The sequence below is a fragment of the Calidris pugnax genome, unplaced genomic scaffold (assembly GCF_001431845.1).
Source record: "Calidris pugnax isolate Ruff unplaced genomic scaffold, ASM143184v1 scaffold8, whole genome shotgun sequence".
NCBI lineage: Eukaryota > Metazoa > Chordata > Aves > Charadriiformes > Scolopacidae > Calidris > Calidris pugnax.
In genome coordinates, this window is record NW_015090830.1 from 4,476,104 (window position 1) to 4,496,692 (window position 20,589).

At 37.2% G+C, this 20,589-nt stretch overlaps 1 protein-coding gene across 1 annotated transcript in view; it reads right to left on the reverse strand.

The window, feature by feature from the left end:
• Positions 1 to 20,589, reverse strand: part of DNAH5 (dynein, axonemal, heavy chain 5) — a 119,161-nt gene that overhangs the window by 90,589 nt on the left and 7,983 nt on the right. Inside the window, exons 4-15 of the mRNA XM_014940732.1 lie at positions 20,182 to 20,340; positions 18,367 to 18,588; positions 17,670 to 17,807; positions 15,889 to 16,065; positions 14,957 to 15,070; positions 13,447 to 13,554; positions 11,704 to 11,826; positions 9,767 to 9,982; positions 7,343 to 7,450; positions 6,568 to 6,653; positions 5,479 to 5,800; positions 1,173 to 1,379 (exon numbers count right to left, since the gene is read on the reverse strand). Coding sequence (XP_014796218.1) covers positions 1,173 to 1,379; positions 5,479 to 5,800; positions 6,568 to 6,653; positions 7,343 to 7,450; positions 9,767 to 9,982; positions 11,704 to 11,826; positions 13,447 to 13,554; positions 14,957 to 15,070; positions 15,889 to 16,065; positions 17,670 to 17,807; positions 18,367 to 18,588; positions 20,182 to 20,340 — 1,980 coding nt within the window. The remainder of the gene's footprint in view (positions 1 to 1,172; positions 1,380 to 5,478; positions 5,801 to 6,567; positions 6,654 to 7,342; positions 7,451 to 9,766; positions 9,983 to 11,703; positions 11,827 to 13,446; positions 13,555 to 14,956; positions 15,071 to 15,888; positions 16,066 to 17,669; positions 17,808 to 18,366; positions 18,589 to 20,181; positions 20,341 to 20,589) is intronic.

Here is a 20,589-nt window from a genome sequence, read left to right on the forward strand (position 1 = left end):
CCGGAGGTACATCACTGAAATAGTTACAAAACAGTAATAAATTCTTTGTGAAATGTTTTCATTATTTTTGGCAAAGTTCAGGCTGTCAATAAAGTAAATTAATTCTTTATATTGTTTTGTTTTTGCATGCAGATTTTGCTTTCCCTATTAAATTGTCTTTATCTCAACCCACATGTTTTCACACTTTTAACCTTTGGATTCTCTCCCCGATCCCACTGAGGGGAGTAAGCAAGCAGCTGTGTGATGCTTAGCAGCCTACCGGGGTTAAGCCACATCAATAGAAAAAGGTTTGTAAATTTAAGGCTCTAAATTGATATTCCATGAGACAAAAAGCTCAAGTGAAAAAATGCATGTAAGAACTTCTCAGCAATTTTATTAGACCAGCCTCACCAGAACTTTAATATAATAAGTGGTTTCTAATGCATCTTGAACTTGCTGACCTAGCTTCTTGTTTTGCAAAAAAACAATCTTTGCAACAACTTTATGACTTAATGTGACCTTTTTTCCCCTCGTTTCAGCATCAAGTAGCCCTTTGAAGCTGTAGTTTCCTGGACCCCTGTCTTTGAATCCTCATGTTAAGTCATTGAGACCTTTTATGTTCATAGGTAGGCAAAATAATCCAAGGGATTTAAAATATGAGAGAAAGGGAAGTTTTAGCTTCTTTTTTTTAAAACTGTCTCATAGACATCTTTGTAAAGCACTGGTGCAGGAACTATGCTGCTACTTGCTGAGTGCTCTACACTTTTTAAAGGCATACCGCTTGTTCCTCCCTCCCAGCTGCCATAGAATCATAGAATGGTTAGAGTTGGAAGGGACCTTAAAGACCATCAAGTATCCAATGTTGACTCCATTATTGGATGAGAGATTGCTTATCATTTAGAAAGCAGGCAACAGAGCAAGGCATCTTGTAAGCCTCTTTTCCTCCCCATCGCCATCTCTTTCCCAAACTCTGCAGAGCTTCCCTAAATCCAGGCATCTTTGAAGTGACTTCACAGAAAACATAAAACCAAGAAATTTTTTTAAAAGTGCCTCAAGACAGACAAAGATAAAAAGTATATTTGTCTATGTTTTCTTAATGCATAACAGTTGATGGTTTTTTTTCTTCCATATGTATAGAACCTAGACATCTTAATGTACACTACACATACATAAAAGAACTAAAGTAAACCCACACACAAATTGTTGACAATCTTCTTATACCAGTCTCTCCTCTGTTGAATAATAGTTGCAAACGGTGGGATTTCAAGGCACATGTGAGCCATGCAATCTGTTTCTCTGATTAAAGTTAATATTTGAGGGTCAAAATTCACAAGTAATTCTCCTGTTTCTGGAGCTTTTACCAAGAGAGATGCCTGAAGTCCTCTTTCAGTTAATTCAACCTGCAGGAAACAAAGTCATCATTCCTGATCAGACAAGCTAGTACAATGAAATACTTTGTTTTGGACATAAATATCACTTTTGGCAGATACTAAAATAAGGTGTTTCTGACAATAAAGATCGATATGACAGGAATCAACAATGAAACATTATTAACACAATCTCTATGTACCCAAATGCTTAACAATCAAATTAAACTGTTCTTTATCTGACATTCTTCTGTTGATTCTTGGTTATCATAAGCTGCATTCCACAGTCCAACACCAAAAGCAGAGCCATAGATTTTCTTACTTCAATCCTCTTAAATCTGAACTCATTCCCTTAACACTTACTGCACATTATTCAATAAGGCTGCAGACAACCCCCTTGATGAATTAAATTATTCTTGGATAACTTCATCATGTATCTTTTGAATAAACCTTTCCTCATTTCCCCTTTTACTTGTTTTTTACTACCTAGCAGATATACCACACTCCATTCTTAATGGAACTCCCAATTATATCTAACAGCTGGGCAAATTTTTAAGAAGAAAAATGTTCATTATAAATATTTTTAATTCTTAAAAGGGAAGCCTAATCACACTACTAGTTTCACTGCCTTATTTGAATGTTAGAATACCATTTGTGCTCCATGTGATTAGAAGGGAGAGCATTCAGAAGACCACCACACATGGAAAATTTGGCTGATATCAGGAAGAAGTCATGTCTTTGGTAAGGAAATATCTCCTACATGAAAAATTTTGCTGTTATTCCTGTTCTCCAGTTGCCCTTTTGCTGACATAATTTTACTGTTCTTTATTCACTTCTCAAATTTCATGTATCACATAACCCTGAGATGGAGCTTGGTTTTATGCAATAGTTTCATAGGCCATTGGTTTTGTTCAGTGTACTTTTTTCTCTTTTATGGAATACATGTTGAAAATCTGGACCCCCTTTCCATATCTAAAATACAGTTGACTATACTGCTTCAGCTGTATCATGTATTATCATGACATTCTACACAGTATTTTTCAATATATCGTCTACTCAAGTTTTGTGAGTGAAGTTGTCATGCTCTATCCACTAACATCAAAGTCACTTAGCTGCCTTGAACAGAAGCTGAAATTTTTTTCTGCTGTGCAGTAAATCTTACTGCACTCTTCTTTGGACTTCTGAGACTCTTTATTCCCATTATCAATCTCTTCCCCTCCCATTTACATTTTTTTTCATGCAATTTTCATTATTAAAGTAACAAATCCGTGACATAAATAAGGGCTACATTGAAAGCACAAATCTTACACTGACATAGAATTATAGTAACTTTCACACATCCTGGTATTTTATTATTTTAATATGCTTAAGTTGAACATCATTAGCTATAGCACAAAAATAAAGGCCTTAAATCTTATGCTATTAAAAAAAAAGTGGATAAAGGAAGTGATAACCATGCAGCAACAAACAGGCAAAAGACAGAAAAAATGTTCAGAAATATAAGAAAGTGCCATTAAACATAGCTATTTCCACTGTATGGAAGAATAAATGCAGGAGGAGCGACAGCCCTATTTCTGTTTCATTTATATTCCCCACGGGACATTTGCCCCCTCTCGTTTTCTTTCGTTCAGGAGTAGAGCAGGAGCTCCACCTTGTGTTCCAGGATACTAATGTCCACATCAGTCTGCGCTCCTGTTGCCTCAAGACAGAAGACAGTGCTGAACTGTAGTTACATATTTTTTTTCCATATCTGGTAGACAAGTGCATTGATGTTTAAGTGAATATACTTTTCATGTACTTTCAAGGCATGTGTGGTAGTTTCAAAAACTTGAAATTGTACTCAAATCCACCTCCCTTTGTTCACACATAATAAGGTTGGAGCAGGCTCAGCAAGGTTATATGGCTGCCAAGTAGAATTTGAGTCTGCTATAGTAGAAACCAGACACTTAGCATTAGAGCAGAATCAGGTCACAGATTACTAGGACTTCACAAAGAAAGGCACCAATTCAGAGGAGGTGCCTTGGATATTACATTCATTTTGTAAAAGATAAAAGAATGTACTCGACAGCTCCATCAAGGCATGGTACATGTCAGAAAATCTGGTCACCAGATCATCTAGCCAAATGAAACATACATAGCCCCATAAGAAGCATACAGCCTCCTTAGTCTTCTTAGCTGGTAGAGGGAATATATCTTAAAAGTGCCCAGGAAAGGCAAGTTTTTCTACAACGCACTCTTTGACAAGACAACAAAGAAACTGGAGGTGGAAAATATGCCAATAGAATAGTAGAAACTTGCAGAGATTTCAAGGCTATAGAGTAGTCCCTGCAGAAGCCATCTGAAAATATGAAGGTAGTCAGAGGTTCTATGCACAAAATCCAAGAGGGCAAACTCAGTCAAATCAGATTTATAACTTAAGCTAAACCATCTTTTCTGAAAAATATTCAAGACTACAAATTGTTCTGCCTTACCAAAACGGCTGATAGGAAATGAAATGGCTCTGTATTGGGTCTGGCTGAGATGGAGTTAATTTTCTTCATAGCAGCTTCTATGGTGCCATGTTTCAGATTTATGATCAAAAAATGCTGATAACACACTAACATTTTAGCTATCACAGAATCAGAGAATCTTCATGGTGGGAAGGGACCTTGGAGATCATCAAGTCCAACCATACACCCACAAAAAAAAAACCCACCAAACACACAGACAAACAAACAAAAAACCACAAAAAAAAAAACCACACACACCCAACCCAACAATCTCAGGCACTAGGCACTAGAACATGCCCTGTAGTGCCACATCTACACATTTCTTAAATACCTCCATTGATGGTGACTTCACTACCTTCCTGGGCAGGCCATTCTAGTGCCTGACCACCCTCTCTGTAAAGTAGTTCTTTCTAATATCTAATCTAACCCTCCCCTGCCGCAACTCCAGACCACTTCCTCTGGTCCTGTCATTATTCATGTGGGAGAAGAGGTCAACACCCACCTCTCTACAACTTCCTTTCAGGTAGTTGTAGAGGGCAATGAGGTCCCCTCTCAGCCTCCTCTTCTCTGGACAAAACATGCCCAGTTCCCTCAGCCTCTCCTCATGTGACTTGTTCTCTATTGCTGAACAAGGCTTGCACAGCATCAAGGCCTTCCCTGTTTCTCACTCTGCCCCCTGCAGTGAATAGAATGAGGGAAGGGGAACGTGGAGGGGGTGCACAAGAGGTTGAGAGGGGACAAAACCAGGCAGATGTCCCAAAATAATCAAAGGGATATTCCATGCCATAGAACCTCATGCTCAGCAACAATAAGGGAGAGGTGGGGATCAAGGGAGTTAGCCATCTTTTGCTCTGGAACTGGCAGGACATTGGTCTACCCATGAGAGGTAGTGAGCGATCGGCTTTGCAAAATTTACTTTGTTTTCTTTCTCTCTTCCTCCACTTCTGCTTCACTAACAACTTTTTATCTTGACCCACAAATTTTCTTGCTTTTACTTTTCCTTTCCTCTTCCTTGTCCCACTGGGGGTTGGCAGGGGGAAATGATGTAATGGCTGTGTGGTGCTTAGCTGCTTATGAGACTTAAGACACACTTGAGCACTGAGTATGCTATTAATTCTACAGGGTGCTCTGTTGCAACTGGATACCCTTTATACGTACATTCATTCAGAGTGTACCCATGGATTATCATCAAAAAAAAAATCCATGTTGTCCAGACCAGAAGAAACCTCTGTTTCTGCTTTTACCTTAAACCAACCAGCTGATGTAACTCCTCTCCCCAGTCAGTAGGATACAGCAGAGATAGAGGGGCAACTAAGGCTACCACTGAATCTTGACTATATGTTTCCATAATAAATATTTCTCAATATAACTTCTTAGTTATAACAAAGGTCTTTCAATTGCTCCTAAATTCAGCTACAGGCAGCATAGGCACTGTTTATTAATGTAAACACTTTCTTATAAAGTACCTTTTCTTATTCCATCCCTCACTTAAGAGACATCCTAAGTCTACAGTTTGACGTACCTGACCACTGCTATTAACCAGAGGAAGGAATCTCTGGTCTGTAAATTAATCTACCAGCAACAAAAATCCACCATGTTTTTTATTTTTTAAAGAAATATCCTAATCAAAATAGCTGGTTTACCTGTTGAAGCCACACCCTGTGGTAGATCACCTCGAACTCCGTAAGAACTTTTGCTACTTTGTTGTAGTTGCGGATTATGCGCTTGCCATCTGGTGTTTGCAGAACAGCTGGGTGCTTCTGGAAAGACTCCATGGGCTCCTGGATCCTATGGGATAGGTGGCGTGCCCATAAGATCTTACCAGCTATTGGAGGCAGATTGCGAGCCAGTGGAGGGTTGTGCTTCTGCCTAGTGTAGATCTTACAGACTGTTTCTATGTCATGACCGTAGTTCTGAAGTATTTTCTGATAATTTTCATCAATGCCAAGATTTGGAATTTGTAATCTGCTTAGAAAAATAATAATAATTTTAAAAATTCCTTCAATACTTCTGAAATTCTTCTGACACACTGTTGGAAAATACAGGCATTCCAGATTCCCCTGCATTCTTTAGAAAATAACTACTTTAGTTGCAGAGTTTTCACTAAAGCTTGAACAAATGCTGTCACAACCTGATTCCAAGCAACCAAAATTTAGACCAGATGATAAAAGTTTCCAAGTAAGCCTACACATTTTCTGTTTTGTCACTGTTTTCAAACACTGAGCTACAATTATGTGCCGCAAACTGTAACCATGAGCAGTCTACTCCATTAAACAGAATATTATAGGAAAACTGATGCAATATAGACTGAGACTGGTTTTTAACAACGTGAATTTATCAAGAAAAATTTCACTGTTTCCTAATACAAGCATTTCACTCTATCCTAACTGCACTGTAATAACAAAAAAATGTCCTTGTTCATGGACAAAGCTATGGCAAATACACTAACAACCATAAAGCATTCCTGTACTTATGCTAATTTTGAAAGACAAAGTTCAAAGTCCACTTATATTCTGCATTTTGCAATACAAAAAAATATGGGTTTTATTCATCTACACTGCTGAAAAGACATAACTTAATGGAGCTGAACAGTTGAGTGAGAGGAGGTTGAGTTGGTTTTTGTTTGTATTTAAGGAGATTCCTCCTACTCTGCTCCCCCACTTTCCCACCATTCTCAAAGTGTTATTTCCATTGCCTGGCAGAATTCTAGCAATCTAGATAGGACATAGTACCTTTCAAATTTCTTCAACATATTCAGTGCTCTTTCAGTGTTCAGAATATTTTCAAAGGTGATGTCCATGAAAATCCTTAACTGATCCTGAAGAAAAGCAAATAATTCTACAGCAGAGAACTACATAAGCCACACACCTCAAATATGCCAGGTATGACTTGAGAGGATTTATCATGCACTATATTAGAATAGAATTTTTTTTTATTAAACTAACCTCAATGAGTATCAACTTGCCCGTTCTTCTTTCCATCAAGAATTAAACAAAATACAACCAACTTTCAAGGAATTTTCTTTCCAAGTTCCCTCTGCAGTTGTATAACCAACAAAAGCTTTTGTATCCTCAAAAGTTTCACCATGCTGAGAGCCATCAAAGAATGCTTGCTTACCTCTTTGGCAGCCAAAGCAAGCCAAGCATTTATTTTAATTTTTTTTTCTTTTACAGATACCCTTTCCTTCCATCAACTTGTGATTTCAGAACTATGGGAAAGGTAATGATCTAACTTATTTGTGATGTGTTCCCACTCACCCAATGAAATCATCCATTTTTATGTTATTCTTGCATAACAACATTTTGTTGGAGGGTCTCAGGGCCCTTCCTGACCTATTCCAGGAAACTGGTCTGAAAGTTAGATAATAAATGCAAGATTTACAGTGGAGATCCATTAGAATACAAACTTTGAGATTTGCATAATTTGTTTGGTGGTAACTCAGAGGTATTGTTGTTTTCATGAGGATTCATCTGTAGATTAAATTCTTATTTGAATCATAAAACCTACATGAAGATCATTTATCTCTTTGCAAAACTCTTCATAGTCTTGGTCAAAATCAGGCTTCCGTTGATCCAAGAAATTATAATGCCTTTTCTTCATGATGTCAACAATGCTCTAAACAGTTTCACAGAAAAAGAAATTTATCACCAAAAATTTTTCTTAGCAAAAAGTCTTACTGTACCAAAATATTTAGCACCACAGGCTGTGCACATTCACATTTTACCATCACCATTAGTTACTAGTATTTGCCAAGCATTATAAACAAACAACTTAAATGACGTAATTGCAGGAAACAAATCGGTGCAATGACCATATGAATTATATTTATATTATTTACTTCTGTTTTAAGTTTATTAGAACTAACAGAAAATTCAGACTCTTGTTTTTAATCCAAGATATTTGTTACCCATGAAATATTCTCTCATGAAGAGGTTCGTTATTTCTATTTAAAAGTTAACAAAGTTCAACATAGAAAAATATTTTCACATTATTATCTTCCATGTCTTTAAGTAATTCCATGGAAAAACGCGCTATTCAAAAGTGACAGTAAGATGCAGCCTGTCACCTGCCAGGATTTATTATTCCTGGCTTCTCTTAAATAGCTGCTGTCCTCTCAAATGAAAGTACATCTTAATCAGCATCTCCCTTGAGCTGTACACACAGTTAAAGGATTTCTAATGATGAACCACTGTTCAACATCCTAGTAGTTTACCACAGTACAGCTATGAAGCTCAACGTATTTTCAGCACAGCAGACTTCCATCATTTTATTATGTCAACTGAACTTCAGTTTTATTGCTTTGGTGTCAATAAAAAAAATCCATCTTTATCACTAAAACCAAGCAAATCCTAGACAGCAACCAACCGGCAAAGCATAAAGAACTGCAACATAATAACTTCCTATTGTAAAAAAGTCATATAATCAGTCACATAACTATAGCTTTGGTCCACGTCAAATACTTCAATACCTCAATTTTGTCACTGTTAACAAAGCACAATCGCTTTCTGCCCTTTATGGATACTATTCAGAACCTTCCATGTAGTATTTTCTACTTAAGCATGTATAGTTCCCCCTTACCTCCCAACCCCCAAATGAAATTACTTCACATTAACTAGGTCTTACACAAAACTCTCATTTTAGGATTTGAGTGCTGCAATGGATAATGTAGTATATCTGTATAGAGCTTACAGACTGCATCACAGCCTGGGCTAACAGTCACAGACAGTTTTTCAAATACAAACATTCCAAATAAATGAGATGTCTGTGTTCTAGCCTACAAATAGTATCTTCATAGCATGACCTGAAAATTCTCAGCAACCTGAGTTGCTAAGAAGCCCGCTGGCTGAGCTTTAGAGAGCAACTTTCAGTGAAGGGAGAAAAATTTAGAGTAGCCCACACCTATCCTGCCTGTTTGGAATAGTCTTGGATCAAGCTATCCTTCCAGTTGCGCCCAGGTTTCTTCTCAGCAGACTACAGAAGAGAACAAAGGAGAAAACTGGCTACTGTGAAGCACGCAGCAGGGAATCAAAACCCGAGATTGCAACAGGGAGTGAATCAAACCAGGATGGACTATGGAATGCGCACGTTACCCTACAATTATTTAACTTGAGCAAAGTGATTTCCTCATGGCCATAACCAAAAGGAAAAGGACAAGACAAAGCAAATTAGAATGTCACATTTGCTTATACCGCCCCTGTATCACAAGCGATCTCTAAAAGCAGTCTACAAACCTCACACATTGGGTACTTCTGACTTGTAAATAATAAGTCCCATAATTAGAATACTGCACTAATAACGATATACAATAAGGTAAGTTATCTCAGGCTCAGTAAAAGCAGGGAAGACTCTTGCTAGGAAAGAAAGTTGATCTTGAAAAGAAGGAAGGAAAAGAATATGATTTAGCATATTTATATTCTTAGAAGAGCTCCTTGTTGCTCAAGTCTCACTCCTACTAAATTAAAGGATCAGGAAAGAAACCTGAATAGTAATACTAACAAGAAAAGGGATTTTGCTAGTAGAAAAGAAAAAGCTGAAACTTGGAGAACTTTCCAGAGCAAACCAGCTAAGCCATTTCTCTTCCTCCCTCACCCTAAAGAAAGCTATCTGTGAATTAACTCTTTCTTCACTCATAAAACACACAGCAGATGACTGTACTCTAGATCTAGAGTACAGATTTTAAGTAAACCTCATAAGCTGTTTTGCTGGAATAAAACTCACTATTTCCTTAATGAAATAAAGTAAATCTAAGAGTCCTCTTCATATGACTGCTTTCTTCCCAACAACCACATATTTATGTTAACTATTACCCAGTAATTTTCGCACAACTTACAGAGTTAATTTTTCTCTTGATAAACACTTTTCTAATTTTTATAATGATCTTATTGTTTAAAATTCAAGTCAAACTGACAGGATATCCAAAATTCACTGTACCTCATATTTTGCGATCATTCCTTCCAATCCCTCTATCTTAGACTCCTGCAGAACTGAGTAGGTTTTCATAGTATTGAAAACATCTATTATCTTTACCAGACGTCGATGAAAGGTTTCAAATTTTCCAAAGATATACATCTCACTAAAAGCAAACTGCCTTTCAGCTGGGTTTTGTTCCAATTTCTCTTTTACCTTGTGAAAGCAATTTTGATACTCCTAAAAACAAATTTAAAGGAAGAATGTCAAGCATTTAATTAAAGGCACTGTCATCAGCTAGAACAAAATTTATGCAGACAGATATTATCCCAACTTGAGATCAAGTAGAAGTTTCATCAATAAACAATCATGAACACTATAAAGACAGTAACAGAATTTTTCTGAAAACTAACCCAACAATACCGTTAGAGGATCACACATTTCAAATGAATGAACTGCACATATATGTATTGGTACATTCCATCCTTAGCTAGCATGAAATTCTGCTCCCTACATTTTATAGCAGGACTAGATATGTTTACTGAATTTCCAAGATGACAACCCAGATTTCAATTTTCAGAGACTGAAAATAATGATTGTGTGCTGAGCAGTTTTATTGAGTAAAAATATTTTGAATTTTCCAAAATCACTTTCCAAAACCAAAACCCTTCTGAAGTTAGAATGCTGCTCCATAGCAGCTTCCAGTGTTCATTCTCCTTTCTTACCTGGGCACAAACCTTACTCCAAACGTTAAAATTAATTTTCTTCCCAAAATCAGATTATATAGTCAACAGATTTGCTTGAAATTGTTTTTTTTTTCAAGAGTAGTTCTCTTCAAAATACAATCTTCATTACTTTTTATCACATGTATGCATGAATAACCGCACTTGCAGTCAGTAATACAAAGTGCCCAGAGTTTCCTAAATCGCTGGTGATTCAAATTTCAAATTTTAATCTACTGATTTGCTGAAAACTTTTGGAACTAATAAGACTCAAAAACCTAATCCTTATCCTTCAACATATTTTAATACAGCAACTGGATAGTTTGCTATAGCTTTACAGAAACATATAAATTTATTGCTCATTGCTGATAGTAAGACATCATATAAATTTACATTAATTTGTGCTAGAACTATTCAAAATGTGTTGCTTCAGAGGGTGTCAGAATAAAGTTCTAGTCTTCCAAGCACATATTGTTAAGAAATCAAAAAAAGTAGCAATGGAGAAAACCTAAGATGAACCCTCCAATATCTACAGGGAGGTTATCAAAAAGACAGAGGACATGCTAAGGACAGGCCAGCAATGAAAGAGGTTCCCCAGAAAGGCCGTGCAGTCTCTCTATCCGCGGAGAACTTCAAGAAAGGACTTGGCAAACAAGCTTGATCTCATAGCTGCCCCTGCTTTTGCTTTAAGCAAAGCATTGAACTAGATACCTGCTGAGGACCCTTCCAAGCTGAATTATCCCATGATCATATGCACCAAAGGAGGAAAAAAAAATTCCAAAAAAGTCAGGGAAAGCTATCCTCCCAACAAAGTCTAGACAATCAGCTGAATTCTTCTCAGTTAGCTAAATTGCCCTTTCTAAAGGTATACCTTGTTCACTTATCTTGGAAATATATTCAACTCAGAAATGAAAACAGGGTGAGTTACTGTCACACATCCCTTCTCATCATATGAAAAAAAATTTTCTAGAGAAATCTGGGCATGAAAATCCAAGTAAATTTCATATAAGAAGCAGAGTTAATTTAAGCACTCAAACCCTGTTTCCAGAAGTTCAGCAGACATTGGACTGCATTCCCTATTAGCTCTAATGTAATTGTTTGAGTTCCAAAGCATATTTTTCAGTTGTTTCCTTTTTCCTTCATTATAACATTGCTTCCTCATATAAAATAAAGTTTTCCTAATCACATTCTCCTAAATCTCACCTTATGTTCTGTTTCCCACATTCTCTTCCCACCTACCTGTTTAAGTCTAATAGCAGCTTGTAACTTTTCCAGAACTCTCTCCCGAGGCTGACTCCAGATGTTGGCCGTATTGTTGTTTGTAATGTAAGATTTACATGCTGTGATCATCTGATTGGTCACCTAAAAACAGTTTTAACCTTGTGAAAAAAGTATGTCAAGACAAAGCAGATCTGACCCTTCTTTCAGTCTCACCCCATACCTCTGACTTCACCAGCCTAAAGCCTGAATAACAATACCAAACATCAGCCACATAGACAGACTGTCCTCCTTGCAATATCCAGCCGCCACACCATTACACCACCAAAACCTTCTCAATTAACTATGCTTATCTTAAACTTAAACATCTTGTACCGACCCTGAAATGACATTGATGACCACAAATTCCTTTGGAAAGCAAAGGTAAAATCATGGGCTGATGTGACTTTGATCATGAAAGACTGGTTTGTCCTTCCAACTCCATTTCCTTCTTTATGCAACCATAAGAAGGTTTAATGGCTATATAAATGTTAACATAACCAGCTCTACAAAAAACAGTTCACCACAGGCAAAACCCATTGCAACAAAAAGTTCTTCAATCTGTTCATGTCAGGGTTGAGATCAGCCCTCATCTTCAAGAAGTCAGAGCAAATTCTTGCAACTCCAAACTATAGAGAGTAAAATAAGTTCTAACTTCAAAGTAATTTTATCACTATTTCCAATTCTCTATACATTCAAAAAGCAGCATTAGATGACACCAAGCTGTATGGTGTTGTCGATACACCAGAGGGATGGGATGTCATCCAGAAGGACCTGGACAGGCTGTAGAGGTGGGCCCACATGAACCTCATGAGGTTCAACAAGAACAAGTTCAAGGTTCTGCACCTGGGCCAGAACAATCCTCACCATCAGTACAGACTAGGAAGTGAGGTATTAGAAAGCAGCCCTGAGGAAAGTGACTTCTGGGTGCTGGTGGATAAGAAGCTGGACATGAGCAGGCAGTGTGCAGTTGCAGCCCAGAAGGCCAATCGCATCCTGGGCTGCATCAAAAGATGCATTGCTAGCAGGTCCAGAGAGGTGATTCTTCCACTTTACTCTGCTCTGGTGAGACCTCACCTGGAGTACTGTGTACAGATCTGGACCCCTCAATATAGGAAACACATGGACCTGATGGAGCAGGTCTAGAGGAGGGCCACTAAAATGATCAGGGGGTTGGAGCACCTCTGCTACGAGGACAGGCTGAGGGAGCTGGGGTTGTTCAGCCTGAAGAAGAGAAGGCTTCGGGGAGACCTAATAGCAGCCTTCCAGTACCTGAAGGGGGCCTACAGGAAGGCTGGGGAGAGCCTGTTTACAAAGGCCTGTAGTGACAGGATGAGGGGCAATGGCTTTAAGCTGGAGGGGAGCAGATCTAGATTGGAGATAAGGAGAAAGTTCTTTACTGTGAGAGTGGTGGAACACTGGAACAGGTTGCCCAGGGAGGTGGTTGAGGCCCCCATCCCTGGAGATATTCAAGGTGAGGCTCAGTGAGGCCCTGGGCAACCGGGTCTAGCTGTGGGTGTCCCTGCTGACTGCGGGGAGGTCGGACTAGATGACCTTTGGAGGTCCCTTCCGGCCTGGACAATTCTATGATTCTATGATTACATTGACCAAAATGCTGCCTCTTCAGTTGTGCGGACCCTTTGTGTTTTCTGTCTCTCACTCAAACAAAAATACACACACACAAAAAAAACCTGTGAAAATTTTCTTTCGCACTGTAACACCAACCTTTACAAACAGCGAGGATATCTTTTCAGATGTGTTGTAATACTGAGAGACGCTCTGAACCATTTTAATTGCATTTATGAGTCCTGGAATGGCTTCCACCATGGACACCTGGGAAGATACACACAGTCTGAATTCTGCTCAGTACTTCTGTTACCATACATTAGCTCAACACCTGAGCAGAGGTGTTGCAGAGGCCTTACAAACTTGGTCATCATAATTCTACCTCTGTTTCCCTGGACCTCTCCTGCAGACCTGCCTGTCTTGCTTCACCTTCCAAGCTCTACAATTCAATTCTGGGGGAAAATTTTCACTAGAGTCTTGGCTGGAAGGATTCTGAAACCTGCTGTAACCTTCTGTATAGAGAGAGCCCAAAAAATTGCATCAAGTCTCATGGCACCCATTTGAATGCAGAAACTACGAAGAACAACTTTCCTGTAGTACTGGCATTTAGATAATAAAAAAAAAATATATATGACAGATTAAGTGCCTGGGACATAATCTTATAGCACCTTCTTTGGGGTGCATCTCTGAAGCTGGCACCACTTCCTCCTTGGTAAAAGCCAGTACGGGGAGCACAAAGCAGGTCAAGTTCAACAGACTGCAGAATACAAATAGCAAGCATATTCACTTTAACTCTGTTTTATACTCGTCTCATACTAACCTTTCATCAGAGAGACTCAAATACCAGATTGGGAAACACTGAAAGAACACACTGTTCTAACACCATCCAGGCAAATGCAAACAGAGCCATACCACGGTTGCCCAGAGCACTTTTTGGAAGCAATTTCACTTTAGGAAAAGTATGGAGAGAGAGAGAGAGGAGTAGCTAGGATGGTCAAAGCTTTGAGTCTTCACAGCCACTCATCACGTTTTGCTGACTAGCAACACACATACAGTCAGTTGCAAAAGCAGTTTCAATGAAAGCAACCATTTGCCACCTACTTTAGCAGATAATGGGACAGTGAAAATCCTTCCTCCTCTCCCTGGCTGGTTTCGTTTACTACTTGTTGTGCTTGCCTTATCCTGTTACTATGGTATGAGAAGGTGATTTATATTTACACCTTAGTATTTACATAATCAAATTTATGTTTTCCTAACCCAAGAAGCTGAAAATTGCTTTCTAAATGTTAGGCTAAGCATGACCTGGCCACCAACACAAAGGCAAAAGCCCAGTCTTTGTTTTCAGCATAGCACTATGCTCACTTTCACAACCCTTTTTTCTTTTTTTCTTTTTTTTTTTTTTAAACTCAAAGATTTCACCTCCTTCCAGAGCACAGAATCCAGTTTCATTATCAGACCAAAAGCTTAATAGGTACCACGGCAATAAAATAACAAGTACTTTATTTTGTAGCCAGAAATTCCCTACTAAGCCACTTTTAGCATAACTGAACAAAGTCTCAAATTGGAGATGCATACCTAAAATGTTGTCATTTCCAAACTTATCCTAAAAACTTCATTAATTTTAGTTGTCTCAAGAGGGTTATGTCAAGAATTTAAAAGTTTTCCTTACAGGATCACTATTGTATAAAGGGTCACAACATTTTTCCAGGTAATATAGATACTTCACGTTATCTTTAGCTTCATTTGCTGCATCTGTGATGCACATGTCAAACGCTCGCCATTTCTAAGAATAGAAAGTGGAAAAAAAATAAAACCACATTTCAGAATAAAACTGTTTTGAGATCACAGTTTTGTCATTAGCGTTTAAACACATTTGAAAGCACAGATCTGTTACTTCAGAGTTGCATTTGTTTACCCAAGTTGAGAAACAGGTCCTTGGTTTACTTCAATAAGTTGACTGCGAACACACAGTTAGTTTAGACCTCTCAGCTCAACAAGTTATGTCAGTAGCAGCATTAAGACAAGCTACTGTGAAATACATAGTCATCATCTGTTAACTCTTTTTGCTTTATAGAGTGATGAAAATATAAAACCCATGCATTTGTTTCAGACGTCTCTCATTTTGATGAGCCAAGATTTTTTTGGTTGACTCATTTTTCTGTTAGGGATGGGTTTTTAACTTTGTTATGTCAATGTGAGAAGTTACAACCCTACAAGCAGTTTTGACAGACACGGTAACAAGAGAAAGATGTTGAAATAGGGGGGTTCGTTTTCTTTTCATTAACTACCCAGTTCATTAATTCAATTTTCTGATTTAATAATCAACTTTTCAAGGTTTTATAAGTATTTATTTCTATTGAGCCACATGGATGAAGTACATTATCAGCCTTTAGACAAAGGGGATTCCCAGTCTTTTCCAATAAATTTAACTAGATTTAAACTTTACCTACTCAAGGCGAGGAATACAGAAGGACAAAGAAACCAAAAATCAAAGATGTTTCAATATTTTCTCTACCAGCAATACTATATACATCACCAAAATGAACTAGGCTATACAGAGCATTTCTAGCCTCTATAAATGTCACAATTCAAAATAGAAACCTTCAGAAGTTTGGATTTAGCAGCAGTGAGTACTCCAAGCACTGCCTTCACATCTGGGCTCTTCAGCTGCTCCATAAGGTAGCTGAATTTCGACAATCTCTTTTTCCAGTAATCAAGCTCTGCTCGTGGTCCGAGGTCATCAGCTTCCTTTCTCAACTGGTTATTTTCTGCAAGAACCTTTTATCATACAGTAACATTAGTGACTGATGCTAATATCTTTATCTGCATGGATAGCATGGATTAATTCAACTCCCAGTATTAACATCCTGTAGTAAATTACCTACCTCAGCCACCACCTCACAAAAGTGATTTTAATTTTGCTTGACCTTTTTAGTTCTGGGTTAAAGAAGGAATAGTTACAGACCATTACATTTTCTACAAATAACCTGCAAAATATGTTTCAAAGTCCAATTTTGACCATTGAGAATAGTGTTCATTAAACTATTGTGTTCCTTTTGCTTTCATTAAATCCACTAAGAACCACAAACTGCTTCCTACTTTGATTCCTTGGCTAAGGTGAAACTTTGGCAGCAGTTTATTTGTCAAGGGCTTCCTTTCCTAAAAACAACAAAAAAAATAGCTACGAAAATTTCTGTCCAGTCAAAAATTATGCTTCAAATCCCTTATACAATAAGAACAAGAAACATTTAATGTCAACTCAAAGCACGGCTCCCTTTTTTTAGATTTGCTCACAAACTAGAGGAGATCTCAAATTTGGCATTAGAATCCATAAACCTATAATGCAATCCCAAGAAAGAAAGTAAACTAAACTATCCTTCTGTCACCAAAAAATAACACATAACTAAAATCTCTCAGTGACATCTGGTTCATTAGACTAAAGATATTTCTTGCTTTGCTAAATTAACTATATCAAATGCTTTAATTACCTTTTTTTTTTCTGCTATTTGGCAATAGGTCAGTAGTAAAAGGAAATAGAGTAAATCTTTTGTGCAGTTAATTGCATTCTCACTGTTCTCAGCTCATACATTTATATATTAAAGAGATTTGGGGGGGGGTATTTTCTTTCTTCCTTTTAACAGGTATAGGGCTTAGTAAAGAAGATTCTTTCATGGAACTGATTTCTTTATTTGCAAATAAACGTATTTCTCTGATAAAATCTTAGCAATGATTTCTATAGGCAGAACAGGGAATAAGGCAGCAACTAAGTTTCAATTTTCCCAAGTTTAAAAGTTATTCATGCTGTCCTCTTCCTTTATGTTTGCCTGTACAAACATTATAGAACTTGTTTTCTTGAGTCGTCTATGTTTTAGTTGGATTGCTATCAATTGATGCATTGACCACAGGAACCTGACATGCATTTCATGCAGTAACTCAATTGGTAGTTTGATTTATTTCTGAAAAGAACCTTAAGATCTATGCTATAAAGTCCACAAAGGACCTGCTTCTGAGATTAATAAAAAAAACTTAATTTCAAATCTCATCTGCTTTTTTAAATTTTATCTGCACTTAAAACAAATGCCCTGACCTTACACTACTTCTAACCACATGAAGATGTTCCATCAGCCCAATGTTTTCTCTTTAAGATGAGGTGACTATCAAAAACAGGTGTACACTCTATTTACCAGTAGTCAGAAAAAGCCCTCTGTAATATTCTGTAATATTGAGAAGTAAAAGCCTAGAAAACATGTCATCAGTACTTTAAAATACAGGAATTGATCACATCTAACTTTATGGAAAGGTAACTATAAGTCAACAGGATTGCACTCAACATCTGCCAATATGCAGATGTTGTCATAATTCACATTTATCTGATGTATCACCTGTTCTATCTGTTTGGTCCATCCTTTCATGCAGACTTCTATTCTTTCAAGAGTATCTTTGCTGTTAGCAGCCATCAAGTAATCTGAAGGTCCTCTTAGAGTTTTCAGATCATATGTTTCACATTTCTTCAGAATGACCTAAAACACAAGTTAAAAACCGTGAAATGCTCATGAAAAATGATCCAGGAACCTAAATAAGTAACTCGCTTCCCCACTTGGGGTCTCTTGCTTCATATTCCCACTCCAGTTTAAAATAAACTGGTTTGAGCCAGGATTGGACTCTAGAATCTGGAGAATTCACCAACCTGGCAGCTGTGCTCTCAGCCTTTATGAAGGAAAGGACACAAGTAGGAACTAACAGTTAAACCAACAGTTTGTCATATGTTAATCATTCTTAGTTTAAGAAAGGCCACAGCCATTGAACAGCAAAGAAGTTAATAGCTCAAAAGAACTGACACCAGAAGAAACAGTAACAGAAGCAGCTGCAGAATTGTTAAAGCCAAAAACTTTCAGAGACATTAAAGCCACCAATCAATGTATAACAAGTTACTGAAGATAACAAAAGTGAGGGTTCCTTCTCAAGTTTAGAATACTCAGTAAAAGTTGCTTTTGCTACAACAGCAGTTAATTCAAAAGCTCCAAAGGAAGAGATATCCTGTAGCTAACTCATTTTCCAGTTGCCATGTGAACATACTACCTTTTCCAATAGACTTTGCTGAGTTCCTGATAGCACACTAACAAATGCTTCAAGGGAACGAAGGAAGTCCTGTTTAATATTGGAAGCTTGTTGAGGTTCACCAAGTTCAACCCAGCCATGGTCCATAGTCTGCAAGGCTGGAATGAAGATCTCTGATATCAACTGCTCAACACTCATTAGTAAGCCATCACGACCTACATTCATCATATTAAAGTTTACTTCCTGTAAAAAGAAACGTAATATATGTCAAAACAGAAAACAAAATTTTGTCATCATCATATTTATTCCAGTTCTATTGCCTTGAGCATCTCAAAAAATTACCAGTGTGTACAAGTGCTCTCTTGCAGTGACAGCAGAATTCTTCCTAGCAGGAGCTGCAAAATTTGCAAAATTTTGTCGTACAAAACTGAGAAAACGAAGATCTGAAAACACTTCCAAAATATAATGAGTATAAGAGTCTTCTCTGTATAAAGTTCAGTCTATATGGGTGAGCAAAATTATTCCAGCTTGCCACTTTGAAAGATATCAGAATTACATTTTTTATATATTTGTACATACATATATATAAGCAGAAATCAATGTACTTAAGAGGCTTAGATACCAAAGGAATTATGAGCTACAGTTAATTCTGACTTGCAGCTGCCTAAAGATTTTGGTCCAGAAAGGATACACTTCTATCCAGTTTGAGAGAGAACAATCCACAAAACATTTGCTTTTTAAACATTCTGAAAAAATTCTGAAGACTTCTAGGATAAATTACATTAATCTGCCAGCCACTTCTTCCTTCATTAGAAGGTATCACAAGATTTTTTTTCAACAACATAATTTACCACCAAACATCTTGCATTTAAGTGTCACACATTAGATGTGTCTTCAGACATATCATATTTTACTTTTCAACTTGTCTTTCCTATTTTTAAGGTATTATCTACTACCACAAAGGGCTATATCACTACTTGTGAAGAACTTTGCTTTACACATCTTTCAGTTGCAATTAGCAGCTTGCAAGCATTATTATATACATTTTAACACTGGAAGATTTTTTACTTATTAATTATCTAAAATCTAAGCCAGGTCCTTCAAAATCATTAAAAAAAGCTAAGCATAAAACTTTAAAGCACATATCTGTAGAAAACAAATAATCATCTTGTGATGCCAGATAGATCATCCACCTTTTGCTGTTCTAATTTTGCTTATCTGGGAAAAATAGTTTTGAAGGTTTTCCTAGAAGAGATGGGGGAAGTTAAAACTTGCTGGCTTAAGAGTTGCACTTGAACGTTCCCATTTCAAAATGTATAGAAAGTTTTCCACAACACTAAACTCCCATTTATCCCATCATTCTTATTTGAAGATTAGTCTGATTAGCTCTGATTAGTTTGTCTGCAACTATCAGATTCCCCATGATTCAAGGAGTCCTTTACCAGTAAAAACTTGTTTATATAGAATTTCCATATACGCTTTCAAAAATAAAGCCATTTTTGTTTGGTTTTTTAATGAATTTACTAGCGCTTATTGAAGTTTAACAGCTTATTATTTAGGTATTGACTAATTACTCTTTGTCATTTCGGATTGTCACAAACTTTCTTCCTTAGCATCATTTCTTCATAACGATGATACACTTCAGGTTGCTGCCACCAGATAATGTCAGTTTTTCCATTCCCTTCCATTTTTGTCCTGTCTTTCGTTTAGCCAAACTGCATCCTTTTGCTCATTCTCTCCTGTCAAAGGCTGTCAAATTATGTGGTGAGAGCAAATATCCCAAGACAAAAATGAATTTTAAATAGTGTACAGTCATCAGCAGTCACTGACTCTTACCTGATAGATATTCTCAGTTGTGATGGGTTTAAAAAGACTAGATCTAATGAAGAAAATGCATACACCAGTTAAAGCAACTTCTTTTCCCTCTGTCACAAATACTTTAGGTTTATTCTTTATAAAATGAGAGTTGATTCCTGTTCCTGGAAGGCTGAAGTGCTCTACAGATTCAAATAAAAGAAACATTTAAAAACCACACACTATTTATTCAAAGAAAAGGTTTCTAAACAAACAGTTCAGTCATCATTTGACTATCCACAGACAGTATGCAGCATCCAGAGTCCTCACAGCACACTAAGAACTATTTCACCTAGTTTTGCCATTCTTACATCAAAAGCCTTTCATTTCTACTCATTTGTTTTCTATTCCTTCTAAGCAAAGGTTGAAGCTCAAGATCCTCCTACATGG